The 17850-nt window shown below is 45.9% G+C and overlaps 1 protein-coding gene across 1 annotated transcript in view; it reads right to left on the reverse strand.

The window, feature by feature from the left end:
* The window catches only part of PIK3R1 (phosphoinositide-3-kinase regulatory subunit 1), an 85715-nt gene extending 68072 nt beyond the window's left edge, over positions 1–17643 (reverse strand). The window contains exons 1-2 of the mRNA XM_045999220.1: positions 17403–17643; positions 6463–7185 (exon numbers count right to left, since the gene is read on the reverse strand). Coding sequence (XP_045855176.1) covers positions 6463–6799 — 337 coding nt within the window. The 5' untranslated portion in view covers positions 6800–7185; positions 17403–17643. The remainder of the gene's footprint in view (positions 1–6462; positions 7186–17402) is intronic.
* Positions 17644–17850: the final 207 nt, after the last annotated feature.

Raw genomic sequence — 17850 nt, forward strand, 5'->3', positions numbered from 1 at the left:
TATTTTATTATTTACATTTTCATTCCCCTATCCCTATTTATTTGACAGAGAGACAGAGAGAGAGCACAAGTAGGCAGAGCGGCAGGCCAAGGGAGAGGGAGAAGCAGGTTCTCTGCTGAGCAGGAAGCCTAACTCGGGGCTCGATTCCAGGACCCTGGGATCATAATCTGAGCCAAAGGCAGATGCTTAACCGACTGAGCCACCCAGGCATCCCTAGGGTTTGCTTTTAATTCCTAACATGGTCATCCAGGTTGGACAGGGCAGAACTTTTCCGCTAGTAAGTAGGAAAGATGTGAAAATCTTTTCTCTGTCAGTTTCCTTCTCAACTAACCATGGATATGCAAATTACTAATTAGGGTTACTTTTCTTTCTCTTCAAATTTCTAGGGAGACAAAATAATTAAACTTAAAATTCATGGGGCGCCTGGGTGGCTCAGTTGGTTAAGCAGCTGCCTTCAGCTCAGGTCATGATCCCAGGGTCCTGGGTCCCACATCAGGTTCCCTGTTTAGAAGAGGGCCTGCTTCTCCCTCTCCCTGCTGCTCTGCCTTCTTGTGCTCTCTCTCTCTGTCAAATAAATAAATGAAATCTTAAAAAAAAAAAAAACCCTTAAAATTCACAGGAAAAAATACCTTAAAAATCAAGCATTTAGTAAAAAGATTTGAAACAGGAAAAAAAAAAGAAAAATGCTGGTGGCATTTGGGCAGGAGAACTCTATCACAACATGTAACTTAATATGTGAGTAATTCCTTCTGGGATCTCAAGAGAAGTGGTTAAGCTCATCTGATTTTCTCAAAAATAATTATCACATTTGTTTTCTCCAGACCTACTCTTAATCAGTTACATTTATGATATATTTTAGAAATTAATTTCATTTCGTATTAAAACACAGAGGTCAGACACTTAAGTTTTTATACCTGGGTAAAAGCCCTAGTGTTCTGATTAATTTTTCCAGCGGGTAGTTAGAGGCAGGGCTCTAAGGCTTTATCTTCAAATACCCTCTAACCAGCCCTGCTTTCTCACAAAAGCGGCGTGGTCAATGCAGACCACAAGTCCGAGGTCTCACCCCACCGTTCAGGGGAGCTCAACAGGACAATCCTCTAATTCACAGCAAAGTCTCACTTAAGTCGGAGAACAGGTGAAGAAAGTTATGACATGGCATAATCTCAACCAAAACAGAACTCACGAAGGCAGGAATTTGTGACGCAAAGCAAACTACTTTCACAGGTGCTGTCTGGGTAAGCATCAGCATTATGTTACGACCATGAGGCTCAGCAAAGGTGTATAATTTGGGATCAGGTCGCTGTCTTCTGTGACCTCTGTACAGTGTAGTCAATTTCTGTCATTTACTACAGCCTCGCTTTCTAGACAATAAATGACAACCATGGAGGGGCACCCAAATGCTAAGTGTGAGAAATGTAGAAATAACTTGGCCAGGGAAACCTTGAAAGCAAGGTACATGCTTTTTTCTTTTCTGCTGATAAAGAATTCTAATCAAAATTTAAAATAGGCCTCACCCAATGTGTGCTTTGTGTTTTATATGTGGAACCAGCTGGGACCCGGGACTCACTGTCACGGTCCAAAGTGGGAGCCGGTAAGGGGTGTGGATGGGGGACCGAGGTGGGTATGAACTCAAATTTCTTTTTTTTTTTTAATGTTTATTTATTTATTTGATAGAAAGAGAGATCACAAGTAGGCAGAGAGAGAGGAGGAAGCAGGCTCCCTGCTGAGCAGAGAGCCCGATGCGGGGCTCGATCCCAGGACCCCGGGACCATGACCTGAGCCGAAGGCAGAGGCTTTAACCCACTGAGCCACCCAGGCGCCCCTGAACTCAAATTTCTAAGTGCTCTCTCCAGTTAGCAGATTCCAATGTTCCTGTTACAAAGTAACATGGTCACTAGTCTATGCAATAAATGAGATTCTAGTTACTAGAATCTCACTAGTCTAAATAGTGTGCATTGGTATGACTTTAATTAATGAATCGCAGAATACTGTATCAAGAAATAGCCCTGCTATCCCTACATCTCCACCTCCGTTATTCTTTGTGTACACAGGAAACCGGGACCGTGGCTGAATGGGGCTGGGTGTTTGGGAATGGAATGCCAGTGTCTGAAGAGCCTAATGCAGAAAGAGCTGGAGTACTGTCTTTCAACAGCATGGCTCCCCTAATGACCATGGACGCCCATTTTGCACACCCTTCACCTGCATTCAACACTGAGCAGGTTCTCTCCAAAGTAGGTCACACAGGGCTTCACCCCATTGAGGGAAAGTGTAATGTGACACTCCTCTTGGCAATTTTAGCCCCCAAGCAATGGGAAGGAGATGAAAGGAGGGGAGAGGGAGTCAGAGCTGTGCCTGAGGACACTTGCTGATCCTGACACATGTTCTAATCACTTTGCTTAAGTGGCTGACAGACCCACTATCTTAACACACTTTCCCGTTAGCAGAACGAACTATCCTAAGCACTGGAGTAGGAAATAACAGTTTTGGAGACAAAGAATGCAATGGTCAAGGCCGAGGCTGCAAGACTCCTCAGATGTGAATGATGTGAAAACAAATAAACTGTGATTTCTAATAACAGAATGGGCTGTTACAGCCTCGTGTGCCTGCCCTTGACAGAAAGAGTGCGTGGCTTGCGTGGCTTTCCTTTAAAATCACCTGGGTGGGGGCACCTGGGTGGCTCAGTGGGTTAAAGTCTCTGCCTTTGGCTCAGGTCATGGTCTCAGGGTCCTGGGATCAAGCCCCGCATCAGGCTCTCTGCTCGGCAGGGAGCCTGCTTTCTCCTCTCTCTCTATGCCTGCCTCTCTGCCTACTTGTGATCTCTGTCAAGTAAATAAATAAAATCTTTAAAAATAAATAAAATAAAATAAAATCACCTGGATATGAAACATTTCGATGAAGAACCTCAAAAGCAAGCCTTTATCCACTGACAACCTACTGCACTGTTCTAGATATATGGGATAATGGAAGAACCACCAAGATTCCCACTATCATGGAGCCTACAATCTAGCAGAGGGGAAGATACAACCCATATCAACGTGGGAAGTAAATTCTATAGCCGGTTAGATAATAAATGGTTTGCAGAAGCAGAGGGGCAGGTCACCACGTGAAATAGGGTGAGCAGAGCCAGCCTCCATGATGGGAGCAGAGGGCAGAGTAGGCTGCCCAAAGGATGTGTGAGAAGAGCTGACCAAGGGGAGGGAAGGAAGCACAGCCCTGAGGCGGGAGGGGAAAGGACACAGTATCAGAAGGTACACTACCTCTCTTGAATTTTGACTTCATTTGTCATCACTACTTGCCAGCACAAAACAGCGACACAGCTCATGTTTACTGAATGACTTTGAAGGCAATAAATACAACAATGTCCAATGAACAAATGCAATTCAATCGACAGGCTGGGCTTCCTAAGAGGCTACACGCAAAATGCACGGGTGGAAGGTTTAGCAGATTTTCAAATGAGTTTCAGAAGCTCAACTTCACAGCTTTATTTCCAGGAACACTCAAGGAAAAGTGGAAAAGTGGCTTCTACTATATAAGGAACAATCCCTCACACAATCTACTTGTGGCCAGAGTCCAATCACAACTTTCTTTGAAGGAGAGAAAAGGCTGTAAGAGGAGGAGACAAGAACCACACAATTAGAAGGCAGGCAGGAAGGCAGGCAGGTGTGAACACCCTCTGTCTATCCCCTGGCCATGACTGGGGTGCGGGGTGCCAACTCTCCCCATGACACTGTCTCAACAGGAAACCTGCATGGATCTCAGGCCTCAGAGGTAACCTCCTAAGTAAAACAAAGAAGGTCAAACACAAAGAACAGGCTACATCAAGTATGCGAAGTAAAAAGAAAAAAAAAAGTGCTAAACAATTCAATTACAGTAAGAAAAGAACCATCCTCTCACTGCTCCACAGTGTGTCACTGTAAAGGCTTCCAAATAAACAACCACGTGGGCAAAGAAACCAGAATCCCATAGTTCCAACATATATGTCTGTCTTTACAACTACCTTCCTTATCAATGTGACAGGCAACCAGTAGGAGCTACTGAGTCCTCATTTCAGACAAATCCTATTATTTATTTATTTATATTAGAAGATTTTATTTATTTATTTGAGAGACAGAGAGAGAGCACAAGTAGACAGAGCAGCAGGCAGAAACAGGCTCTCCACAGAGCAGGAAGACCGATGTGGAGCTCGATTCCAGGATCTTGGGATCATGACCTGAGCAGAGGCAGACTTTTAACCCACTGAGCCACCCAGGCGCCCCTCCTAGTTAAATGAGAACAGAAGACTAACATTTCTGGAAAACCTAATGTTTATTATTACACTCCCCTCACAACCTCGCCTTACTCCCTTTGCAACATTTTAGTTACCTCTAATTTCTCATTTATATTTAGGCCCACTCTTTTTAATACCTGAATGCACATTATCATGGGTTTCTTTCCTAAATTCTGCTAAAAATCTTCAATTACTCTATCTTTCCATGTGTTACAAAGAAAAAAGAAAAGGCTGTGAAAAATCTCCATTGTCACCGCACCACATGAGAAAGCAAGCATTATAAAATAGTTTAGGACCTAAAAAAGAGAAAATCATTTTACTTATAATTAAAGTTATACCAAATAGCAGTTATCAAATGCAATTTTGCCTAGAAATTATTTTTACAAAATCTGTATGTCACTAATCTTGACAAGATGCCCCTTCTTTTCACCTTTTAAATAATCTTCTCTAATCCAACACAGATACTTGTAGGATTCTGTCATCTTTTATATTCTGGGAAAATTAAATAATTTTTCCTTTGGAATCAGCTTACTTTAAGTGGTTTTTTTTTTTAACTTAAAAAATAAGCAGCCAAATTAAAATGCATAGTTTGGTTGGGGGTGGGGGGAACAACCTAGTAATGTATACACCCTCAATCTGCTCAATGAAATGCAATGGTTGAAAAAACCGTTATCTACATATGCAGTCAAGGTTTTCTGACTTACCTGTGAAGAAAAATTTACTTTTGCTTTTCAACTGTAGGGTAAAAGACATTTGGACATTATTTATAAAGTTCCGTATCACGTTCATCCAACAAGTATCCCTTTTGGGTCGGGGAGGGGGAGGAAAGGGCATGTGCCCCTTTAGGTATCTCTAGGCAGGGATGATTGACTTTTATAAAAGATTCCCTGTCGTATTATGACCCAGTGCTAAAAGGCAGGCCTTTACCTTGCATTCTGCTCCTTTAACCCCATGTTACCTCATTTGTAAGTGCTATAAGGAGCCAGGTTAAAGAAGGCAGAAGAGTATCAGAATCCCTCCCAGAAACACACTGTAATACCATGGGCAGTTCTACTGCATGCAACCGCTGCGGGGTTGGGGAGCAGGGGGAAGAGAGACCTTTTTTTTTTTTTTAAAGATTTTATTTATTTATCTGACAGAGAGAGATCACAAGTAGGCAAAGAGGCAGGCAGAGAGAGAGGAGGAGGCAGGCTCCCCGCTGAGCAGAGAGCCCGATGTGGGGCTCGATCCCAGGACCCTGAGATCATGACCTGAACTGAAGGCAGAGACTTAACCCACTGAGCCACTCAGGCGCCCCAGGAGAGACCTCTTTTAAACCTACCTTTCCAAACTCTTCTCAGTCTGAGAAGAGAAAAAAAAAATTATGAGGGAAAATAAAGCTTGAAATTTACTAACACGGAAACGAGTATTTAACAAAGGTCCAAACAGCAAAGCTGAGCAAAGGGCCTGTCTCTGCTTGACACTGCACAGCAGAAAAACCTTCAGTGACCAGCTGTGCACAAAGCTCGAGCGTGGCCCATCCAATAAACAAGGAGCGGGTTTTGAATCAAGGTGGTTTCCATTTAAGAAAAGCATTCAGTAGAATTTTTTTTCCCTTTATGATGGCCAAGCACACTAGAGGCAATAGTGCTAGGAAATGGCCCTGCCGTGAAGGGAGAGAACTCCCTCTCCACCTATACTGAGTACGGGATTAGGCATCAGCGAAAGCCACAGTGTTTCTGGAGAGGAAATCAAGAGGGAGACACCAGGTTATAAAAACAATGCTTTCTTCCCTGCTGAGTTCTGTGGTCACTTTATTGTTCTCGACATTTTTCCATACACGTTAAATTAACGTTAAATATACTGACTTACCCTCTACTTTCCCCTAATGATTATTTAAATATATTAATACCAATTACAAGAGGAAGAACACAGTAGTGTTTAATTCCATGGCAACTATAATAACAGGGTTTAAAGATGCTTACAAAACAGGTTCTCACATACCCTCTCCCTCTTTTTACAATGCTCTACCCCACAAACACAAATTTCTAGTCTTGTAATGATTGACCGAGCTTTTACATACCATGCATAAATTCAGATAAAATTGCCAAAATGAGTCCTTCCCTGAGGACAACAGCCCAGCACAAATCTCAGGCTTTTCCCTTAAAAAAAAAAAAAAAAATTGCCATAAAAAGCAATCACTTAGGAATACTGACCTTGCTGTTGTTCACTATCTGCTTCAGCTTTCGAAGAACCTGGTGCAACAGGAAGGGGTCGAGGTGGTCGGGGCTTTGGTGTGGGAGGCGAGATTCTTTTCCTTCCAATATATTCAACATAAGTTCCCGGAAAGTCCCCTCTTTCCCCCGTGGTTTCATTATAACCATTTAACCAGCCGATTTCTTCAGGCCTGGCTTCCTGTCCGTCACTGAATCCAAGAGCTACTAAGGACCCTTTATTCACAGTCAAGACATCACCCAAGTGCAAGTCAATATCTTCATCTCGTTCCTTTTTGTAATCATACAGTGCTCGGTACTGGTAGCCCTCGGCACTCATGGTGGCGAGTCTGGGACCATGCAACAGAGCAGTCCGGTTTCCCGCTGCAGTCTGGTCTTATGTTTCTGTGGAAAGCGAATTCAGAGTGTATGTTAAGATTCCTAATATGTGTCCAGAAGAGGACAAAGGACAACTCTCCAAAGGTTTAAGAGGAGAGGTGACTGGCTGTCCGGCTATCCATCTGTCCTCCATCAATGGTGTGACTGAAGACAGGGTGCCACTTCCTCTGCGGCCCACAGTCCTCCCACTGGCTTCCTTTTCAGCAGCTCGTCAACACTTGGCCTCCAGGCTGATTCTCGCAGCGCGGCCCAATCCTTTCTGACACTCTTGTCTCACTGTCCATCTGGCGTCTGATTTGACTGTGTCACTCCACACGCGAGCTTCACCTAGCAGAGGAAAAACAAGACTTATGAATGAACATCACACTTTGCCATCTGTGTGAATTTGAATTTCTATTTCCATTCAACAAGTATTTAATCAATTTGGCATACACACTCGGGCCAGCGTGCTATTGCTTAACATGATATATACAACAAAGATTAGCGAGACAGTCCCTGCCTTCCAAGAACATTAGGCAGGGGTGGGAGGTGTGCTGGCATGTGGCAATGTCTCTCAGATAAGAACGGGACACAAGGAACCGTAACACTAGGTAAAGTGCAGAAGACAGGCAGAGACGAAATGCTGCTGGGTTCTGGCGAGGGAGAAACTGTGTCTAACTGCAGGGATCTAAAGACACAATGGAATGCGTGGCATGAACTTAGGTACAGATGTGACTAAGCAAATGTCCTATTCTGGGAAGAGCTAGAACAGGCAGTCCAAAGCGTCTGAAGCCAAAGAGGGAACACTAGAACTGGATTAGAAAGACAGGGAGGGGTTATATGACATGACACATGCCTGCACCGAGCTTGGGGCGGGGGGTACTTGGGAGCCACTGAAGACGCTTAGAGAAAGGGGAGCAACACCATGAGAGAAGGGCACTTGAATAATCTCAGTCCAACTACGGGGAATGGGACAGATGGGCAAAAGGGATGCAGGGGGGAGGATGAAAGCTGAACTACGGTGGTGTGGGCGAAAGGCCCCGAGCGTGTGAAGCAAGGTGGCAGAAGGTAGGGAAGGGGAGGGATGAAGCAAGAGACCCTGCAGAGAAAGCTCGAGTGCAGTGGTGATGCTTGAATCAGAGTCAAGACAGAACAGGAGCAGAAGGCCAAACCGGAGTTAACTCCAGTGGGCTTTAGGGAATGCGGGCATGCAACTGCTAGTGTGGTGGGACTCAGGGGCAAACCCAGCCTGTGATTCAAGAGAGGGAACCCGCTACAGATTTGATCAGCTGCAAGTAAGGTGAGACTGAACTCAGTGGAAGGGAGGAACTCCCAAGGAAAAAAACATCGGAGGTTAAAAATGATCCGAGGCTCAAACACACGGGGGTTCACTGAAAGCAGCCTTAAAAGCAAAGTCAAGGTTTGGAGACAGGCTCTGTCGGTCTTACCTGGGAAACAAGGGACAAGAGGATTTGGGTGGGAAAAGGTAATCCCCTAAGACCAAATCCTGCAGGGGCCTCCAGCTGGGGGAAAGTGAGGCAAGGCTAGGTAACCCGGGGCTCTGCACCACCCTATCATCACTGACTTCTGAGAAACCAGCCGCCAGTCTAGAGACATCGAGGACAGTCCGAGAACTGAAGGAGTTAAGAACCTGAAGAGGAAGTAGAAACAGTTGCCCGAGATTACCCTGGAAAGATAGCCTGGTGCAGGGGGAAACCAGCAGTGCAAGTTGTTGCTTTTTTTCCTTCTAACATCGTGGAAGCAGAGGAATTAAAGACTCTCTAGAGAGAAAGTCAGCACGTAGCCTGCCAACAGCACAGGGCGTTCAAGTACACACTTTGCACTCCGGTCACTTCTCAGCACTATCTTCATTATAAAAAGTAAAAGCAACTGAAAGGTTAAAGTTAAGCTGGCTGAGTAGCAAAGCAATAAACGAGAGCCATGTAACATCAGCGTGCTATATCAAAGAGAGCTCCATGAGTTTTAATGAGGGGGCCACTTGAGAAGTTCAGCATTACAGGAACTCGCCAGTGTGTGCACCTTAATATGCAAAATCTAATCACAGCTCACGATGCTGGTATTAGAAGTGTCAAGTATTCAACTTTATGTGGTTAGAGACTCTTCGTGGTAGTATAGTAACACTCTTAGCAGAGTTAGTATTAAAAGAAGCAAAAACAAACACTGGAAACCTTTGAGTAGTAAGAATACTAATTTGCGACAGTAGTCTTAACTTTGCATTTCAGTCATCAGATTAAAAAAAAAACTAAAGCAACTAGCACCGTGTATTAGAAAAATCAACTGTATTATGTTTGAAGACCACCTCTCCATTTGATGGATCCAGAATCAAATTAAATATTCACAGCAGAAATTCACACAAAAATGTAGGACTAGCAAATCTCATTTTTAGTACTAATGTACTCTGTACAAATGAGACACAGAACTCTAAGGAACATGAAAATTTACATATCCCTAAATGCTTGGAAACCAGGCAACATGCCTAAGAATAATTTAATTCCTCCAAATCTGCCTTGAAATTTTTGTTAGCTTTTCCTGGCAATGTAGGTCTTTTGGGGGGGGGGGGGAATCCTCAACTAGTAAGTTGGATAGATCTTTCCACCAGCTGCTGCCTATGGCTTGCTCTATTTCAACAACCCAGTGGGCCAGTTTGGTGAGATTCTTAACAGAATGGGGAATGTTACATCCACCCCCTTGTTTTCCCTTTCTCCCTCTCTCCCTGTCTGTCTCTCTTCATTACTCCCTTCCCTACACAGTCCTCAACAACCACCCGGGCCCCTGGTCGCAGCACGCCTATGCAGATACGCAATGGTCCTGAAGAGGAGACACCATACTAAGAGGCCAAATGACGGGTCAAGGTTTTACCCATCTGAAAACTATGCTTATATTAGCCTGAGGCTAAATCTGTGCAAAGAGAAAAAGAACCCCAAGGAACCCGATGACTGAGAATAGCAATCCCCAACCCAGGTGCCAAAGACCTAGATGTCTCTACTAATTCCCAACCCTCACAAAAAGAGAAACTTAACTTTCTGTGTGAGAAGAGCTGTGTAGAATTCTGGGTCTTCATCTGATTCAAAAACAAAACACAAAACAGGGAGCCTGGGGGCTCAGTGGGTTAAGCCTCTGCCTTGGGCTCAGGTCATGATCTCAGGGTCCTGGGATCCAGCCCTGCACCAGGCTCTCTGCTCAGTAGGGAGCCTGCTTCCCCCTCTGTCTCTGCCTGCCTCTCTACTGCTTGTGATCTCTGTCAAATAAATAAAATCTTTAATAAATAAAAACAAAACAAAACAAAAAAACCAAAATCAACAAAACCCTCATCTTCTGTGATGCTAGGATTATAAGAACACTTTCCTGTCTTCTGGGACTCCACAACATCAAGGCCAGGAAGACCAATCCATACAATTCAAGGTTGGCCAAAAGTTGGCACCAGCTAAGTGGCTGGAGAGCAACGTTGTAAGAGAAGAGCGAGCAGTGACTAGTCATCTGGGCGGCAACTGGACAGTGTCCTGTGGCCAAGTGTACAGCGGCCTTGGCCAGGGAGAAGGGGCGGGCACCTTGACCGCGCTGCCGCCGCATACTTTCTCCTGACAGCCACACCCATTTTGAGGACTGTCATTGTCATCATGGTCACCAGGGGCATCCTCTAACACTTACTGGGAGCAGGATGTGTATTAACTCACTCAACCATTGCCACCTAAAGTTCATTAGGAACTATGCGTGCATCAACATGGTCACTCTTCTCCATAACCCCAAAGCAGCACTATCAATAGTCTCACTTTGCAGAGGAGGAAACTGAGGCACAGAGAATTGAGTACCTTGGCCATGGTAACACTCAGCAACTGGGAGCTGGAATCCCAGATCACATTCTAGCCGTCTGGCTCCAGGGTCACGACTTTTGACAGCACTAGAACCCACTGCCCAAATTCAACATGCTTTGCTGACTGAGGATAGCCCAGGTATGTCCACAGGGTCAACGATGCAGATTCTTTACCAGCACATTCTGGCCCCCTCAGATTAATCCCAAATGTCTGTTTTTTTATTTACTCTCTGTGACAGTGGTCTCACTGATAGTGTTGGTGGCTCTTTCACAAACACACCTGACCAAAAAAGCCACTACAACTTGGCAAGAGTTCCATCAAGTTCAGGACCCAGTATCTTGGACAATGCAAATTTTCTTGCAAAGAGACTTCAGTAAAATGCATCCTTGCCAAAGAAGTTTATAAACTAGTGAATGAGAGAACACTGGACACAAACTTCTGGAAGGCTGCCCGCTTCTGGAATCCTGCCCACTTCGGCTCTATGAGCTAAAGCTTCTGCCACCTGTATCCCTCTTGGCATCTATGCCCTCTATGGATATCCCAGGCCCCTGACTACACAATTTCTAACAACTCAGCTCCTGCCTAAGGGAATACATGGAACATGAATCCATAGTCACACAACTATCTTACCTAGACAATGACAAGTTCTTTTTTCTTTTACCCTCACATTGTCCCCAGGGCTGCAGAAGACTCGGCAGCCTGAGACATTGGCAGCACCTGTGTAATGTAACCCTCCTAGGATCAATTTGGAGCTGAAACTACCCACACATCAACAGGATATATGCTGCCCAGATTCACAAGACTATGCCTCCAATCTCTTTGGCTACGTTCACCAGTCCAGTGAACTAATTCCACCTAGCTCCAACACAACTGTTAACACAGTAAAGGTTTTTATAGGTGGGTAATACCCACCCATCCATAATTTAATGTTTTCAAATAAGCAATGCAATTTTATGATCTAGGTGCCAAGCTAGCGCATAAGTTAAGTTACAGTAACAAAAGATATAAAGGAATTTTATAAACAAATAACTAACTTATTCTTACATAATATTGCATGCAGCAGTTCGAAATTTCTTTGATGGTAATTACCGTGTTCCAGTCCTTCAATCCTTTTAAAGACTGCCCGCCTGCAACACCACTAATCGATGTATATTTTCTCTCTGTGCTAGGATACTGCGCAATTCCCATTGTGTTCCCCAAAATAAAGTTGTGTCTGATGCCTGACAATCAGGAACCCGTGACTTCTTAATGTAGAAAGGTCTGAATGTAAACCTTCGATTTAACCCTATAACCTGCAGGCATTCTGGCAAAGAACCAAATAAAATTCTTTGAAAAGTCCTCTGACTGTGCTGACTTACTCCTTCCCCTTTTACAAAGGACAAGGATTTCGCAAACTTGGTGAGGAGACAGGAATATAGGGTATTTTTAAATCACTTGAAGTAAATTAGGATACGCCTGTGATTCAATGGGCAGTCTGCCACTGGGTCCCAGCACACAGTGGGTCTTCACCTCAGCTGCAAAGGCAACGGAGGGTTACTGGGCCCACAGCACATACTCCCCTGCATTCCATTTCTCCATCCTCCCCCCGATAGCTCTGAGTCTAGGGCAAGCTCCCAACCTAAATTCACTGTCTTTTATTTATTTATTTTTTTAAAGATTTTTATTTATTTATTTGACAGAGAGAGATCACAAGTAGGCAGAGAGGCAGGCAGAGAGAGTGAGAGGGAAGCAGGCTCCCTGCCGAGCAGAGAGCCCGACGCGGGACTCGATCCCAGGACCCTGAGATCATGACCTGAGCCGAAGGCAGCGGCTTAAACCACTGAGCCACCCAGGCGCCCCAATTCACTGTCTTTTAAAGACAAATCATCATTTAAAAATTTCTTCGCCTGCCCAATACAATGTCCTGGAAATCACAGAAATCAAAGTTAGAGCAAACTTAGATTAAGCCTAAAGTAACAGTCGTCAGATATCCTCAATCATTTTCAAACCAACCACAATGTCCTACTGGCTGTGAAGCTCAGGGATGAGTCCATACTGTGGGCAAGCACGCTGCCTAGGGCAAGACTCCTGGCTGCAGCCCTTCTGGGGCTGGAGGAGCAGTGGGGGTGGGCAGGACACAGGAAAAGCCCAGGTGAAACAACACGGAGGCAGGACTTTCCAGAAGGCAAAGTGATGACACAGAACTGGAACACTTCAGGAGGGGCAAAGAAGAGAGGCCCAGGTCCAGCTGGAGTCCTCACTGGAGGCCAGCAGAAAAGATGCTAGTGCTCCTGCTGCAGGTCCGGAGGGGCGTGAGAAACATACCCCACCATCCAGGCAAGGCCGTGGGGTTGACCGTTCCAGTTTCCTGCACCATCACAGGGAAAAGACCCGTGGAAATGGCTGTGGAACTGAATGAGATGATCTGAACCCTCTCCTCTTGTTAAAATACAATACGATTTTGCAGAAGTCTTAACGAGATTAGTATAAGCACTGAGCTTCGGACAAAGGCAGCTGTCCCCATCACTGTCTGGATTTTTAACCTTGGGCAAGTTACTCAGATCTCTCTTTGGCACAATTTTATCATCTGTGAGACAGCTACAATGAGCAAACTTACACCTCCCGGGGTTAAATAAAATTAAATGAAATTACATACATAAAGTGCTTACCTCCATCCTTGATAATTAGAACTTAATATAATTAACACCACCATAGTGTTTACTACCGGCCAGGCACAGCTCTTAAGAGTTTTGCATAGAACTCGATGAACCCTCACAACCATCCTAGATACAATTACTAACCCCATTTTACAGATGAGAAAACAAGCACAGAAAAGTTAAAAAAGTTAAAAGGATTTGCTAGTACACTGCAGCCATGTTATTACTACCACTTATATGATGTTTACTTGAAACAGGAATATTTGCTAGGAGTTTTTGTTTGCACTGCTCCTAAAGGCTTGTGAACTCGTGTAAAGGAATCCTCAAGTTAGCCCAAAATAAAACTCTCTGCTGTCCCTTTAACTCCTTTTCAGAGTAAGCAGACACAAAAAGGCTGCTTGTGGACTTTGCCCATCTACTTCTCTGCCTGCCTGAGGGAAAGGGGTGGCTCTGGAGGTCCCCCGCAGAGGAGAGGTGGGAGGGGCCAAAACTCCTCCCTAGCAAGGTCTGGTGGAGGCTCTACCCAGGAACAGGAAAGAATCCTTCAAGGACTAAAAAGGTAGCTGAGTTCTGAGGCTTCAGCCCTAGGTCCTCTGGGGTCTGAGTTCAGGGTCTGAACCTCTGGGGTCAGGCCAGGAAGGAGAGAGGCGGCATACCTGTCCAGGCAGGCACCTGGCTCTATTAACTCACTCTTGCCCACGGGGGGGGGGGGGGGGGGGGGGGGGGGGGGGGTCTTCTCACACTTTGGGACTCTGGGGCGATCCTGAACCTGAAGACTATTTTGACTACAGGTGACTGTGGGTATGTATTTGATTTACTTTAAGAAAAACAATGCTGGAAAGATAAAATCTCCAAGGGTGTTTTCATAGCAGGATTTTTTTTTCCCCCCAGCAAAAAACTACGCTATGCTCCTTATACACTTGGGGGGAAAAAAAGCAACCAACATAAGCCAAACAGACAAGTTTATGAGTAATTATGTAGTCTATTTTTCAGCTCATTTGGCATAACGCACATGAAATGGCCTTTAATCGCCATTTTTTAAGGCAAGTAATTTCAATAAGAGAGTTGGCAAAAGCATAGTAAGAAATCACATTAGGAAGGAGATGGAGGAGTCAGAGAAAAAAGCAACACCATGAATATTTTAAAAATTACTTACAACCTAAGTTCTCTATTAAAAACAGTCACAGAATTTACATTGTGCCTTCTAAGGTATAAAAACTAAACTGATAAGCTGTTCTTCCACTGGTAAGTAACCTCATTTTCTGAGAGCTTCACTGAGAGGCTCCATTCTCTTGAGTTCACTGACAAATTCCTGTGCCCTCCAAAACAGATCTGTGGGGAGCCCGTCGAAATATGTAACATACAGAAAGAAGCACTTCCCATTTTCTTCTGCACGGTGTATGCCCCACAGGTGAGAGAATAAAAGCAAAACCCCACATAGGCAGCCATTATCTCAGCTCTTTATCATCTACCTGCCCATAAAATTATTTTCTTTAAATCTGCTCATTCACCATCTCTTTATTCAATAAACCGAATTTTGGGAATCACAAAATGCAAACACAACAGAAGATGAACTGAAACTGTCCCTGTTTTAGTGAGTAAGGAGACAATCTTTCAGAGTGGATGCCTTTTTAGAACCTGGCCCATGAACTACCTAAGGAAAAAAAAAAAGAAATTCTGGCCAATACATTACCTTAAAAATTACACGGCAATTATGGAAAAATGTAATTAACACATATGGTCACTTTTAACAACACAAGATTTGGGCAGGCGGTATATGTTTGCATTTAAGATATAAAATCCTTCAAAAATCGCCTGAGGTGCAAGTGGCATTTCCAGAAGATAAATGCATACTACCAGCACCACCACGAACTACCGAAACATCTATTAACTATAATTTATTGTACCACTTCTGTTCCCCAAAACTAACTTTACATCCTGATCTTAATAAATACGAATTTCAAAAAATAGCTAAGAAAAGACAATATAATTAATTGAAGGGAAGGGAAGTGCTTTTTCACCCTACCAGCATCACACATGTGAAAGGACACAGTGATAACATCATTTTACAAAAGCAGATAAAACAGCAGATAGACACATGTACACTAGAGTTGTTATGCAACTGACAAGAACAGGTCCCAAATCAGGATGGAAGTTAAAAAGCAAAAGCACCTCACACTCTGAAAGCCAATATGAGATAGCCAGATCTTCCTCCCAATCACAAAAACCTATACACTGTTAGGAATAAAGTAGGACTATCTACTACCTACCTGTGACAGGAATGTAAAAGCTGAAAGGCCAGCAGTGCCATAACCCAACAGTTCTGCAAGGCAGGTATTGACCTCCACTGACCTTTCCAGTTTAAAGCTTGATTCTGAACCAAACACATCTTCTCAAACTTTAAAGGGACACTGCCCGCCCCCCAACAACTTTTAGCGTATTTTCTTTGTAACAACTGAAACACTTGCTTCCCAAAATTTAAGCAACTTCTGTTTCTAAGAAACTACCCTCTACTGATTTGAACTGTTTATTTCGAGGATAGTGTGAGCTATCAAAAACCTGTATTTTGGCGGGGGGGGGGGGGGCGGGGGTTAAATATAAAAGCTGTTTGTGGTCTTCCCTGCAGAACTCACCAAATTCCCAATGATTTGCACCTTGAAGATCCATTACTCTTAACGGCGTGCCTCAGAAATGAACCTGTCTTCTCCGATCTTTTCTAGCTAATACCGACCCATCTTGATCTTTTCTAGCTAATACCTACCCATCTTCAGAGTTGCAAAACGAAACCCGAGCTAATGAAACATTAAAATACAATTCAACATAAATGCCTGGGTCAATAAGCTCTGTGAATGTCCCGCCTAACAATTAAAACCAGAACCTCATTACACTGAAATGACAATCTTATGCTACACTCAAAACCCGGAACTGCTTTACCCAGTCCTACTTCACACTGAATGACAAAGAGAAAAAGAACAGAACAGAAGAAGAAAAAAGGGGAAAAAAAGTGTTGCTTCCACCGTCATAAAAGCCCCAAATAAAAAGTAAACTCATACTGGGCTACCAACCGTGCTTGCAGCTCCATCAGGGATTAACGGTGGAAGTGAGACGTTTTCGATATTAATAGCTCTCAGAGAAGCCTAAGAAATTCCCCAAATCCAGTTCACACGCGTTCTGCATTCAACATGTAACAGCCATTGCACTCACACCCTTCCAGTTCATGCTCAAATTCTGGTTACCGAAGTATGTATCTGTACAGGAGTGGCTAGCCTGAGCTTTTCAGTTCTCTTTGTCTTGTGATCTGCGGGGCAGTTTCTGCTCTTGGGAAGTGTTAGAGCTGTGGTTGCCAGACAATTCCCCACGATATTTTAGCTCGGGCTTGCCACACACTCGCTCTCCCTAGCCGGCTCCATATTGCGGGGCAGGTCCCACCAGTCTCGACTGGGTTTCCGGGCTGTTCGAGGACCCCATCAAATATGCCTCCAACAACCTGTCCAGGCCCAGCCGGCACTAGACGCCTTTAGGGCCCGAGAGACCAGCCTCCCCGAGGAGCACTTCCCCCACCCCGGAAGAGGAGGAAGGCAAACTTCGGAGGGCGGGGGCTCCCGGCGAGCTCCGGGGACCACCGCCGCCCCACTCGCTCGGAGGAACGGCCGGAGCAGCGACCCTGGTTGCAGCTGGAGGACGCGGCGGGAGACTCCGCTCCTTCCCGCTAACTCAAAGGCAACGGTCTGGGCGCTCTCCTCCCGTGAAGGACCCCGGAAAACTGCAGCAAGGCGACAGTAAGGACCCTCAGAAGTGTGCGGTAACGAAAGGGTGGGGACAAGCCCGAGATCGCCTGCAACTCGGAGGACGAACGAGTCCGACGGCGTGCAGAGCCAGCTCGGTAGAGGACCAGGGAAACGGGAGCGCAGAAGCCGCTAGGGCACGCAGAACCCTGGCCGAGAACCGGCAATGCCGGCGGCTGGCCCGCTTTCCCCCGGCTTGGCTCTGCAGAAGCGGCTGCTGGTGACAGGAAGAGAACGGCGGCAGCCGCGCGCGCACGCACCGCCTCCCCCTCCCGGGCACACACACACCCGGACCCGCTGCCGCCGCCTACCTCCCCCGCGGGCCGGCTTCCTTCCTCTGCGGGGCCCAGGCTGCAGTGGCGGCTTCCGACGCGCCTCTGACCCGGCCCCGACCCGCCCGTCGTTCCCGATCCGAGCTCGGCGGCTCCAACCCGCTAGTCCTCCGCCCTCGTCGCGGCCGCCGCTTCCTCCAACTCCGCTCCAGCTGCTCGCGACTCCTCTCCGTCAGCCCACAGCTCCAGCGCCCGGCCCCGGCCCCGCCTCCGGCCCGGCCCAGCGCGCCCCGCCCCCAAGCCCGAGCCAACCAGCGCGCACGTCTCCGCCCCTCTCCGCTGGCGCCGCGCCCTCCGCCACTGCCACTCACCGCCGGCCTGAGAGCCGGGCTGCCGGAGGGGTGGAGCTCCGGCTCTGCGGACCCTTCCTGCGGCCGGGCTAGCCTTCCGCCCCCGGCCGCGGGGATGCCCCGGGCGGCGGGACCGC

The sequence above is a fragment of the Meles meles genome, chromosome 3, assembly GCF_922984935.1.
Source record: "Meles meles chromosome 3, mMelMel3.1 paternal haplotype, whole genome shotgun sequence".
In the NCBI taxonomy this organism is placed as follows: domain Eukaryota; kingdom Metazoa; phylum Chordata; class Mammalia; order Carnivora; family Mustelidae; genus Meles; species Meles meles.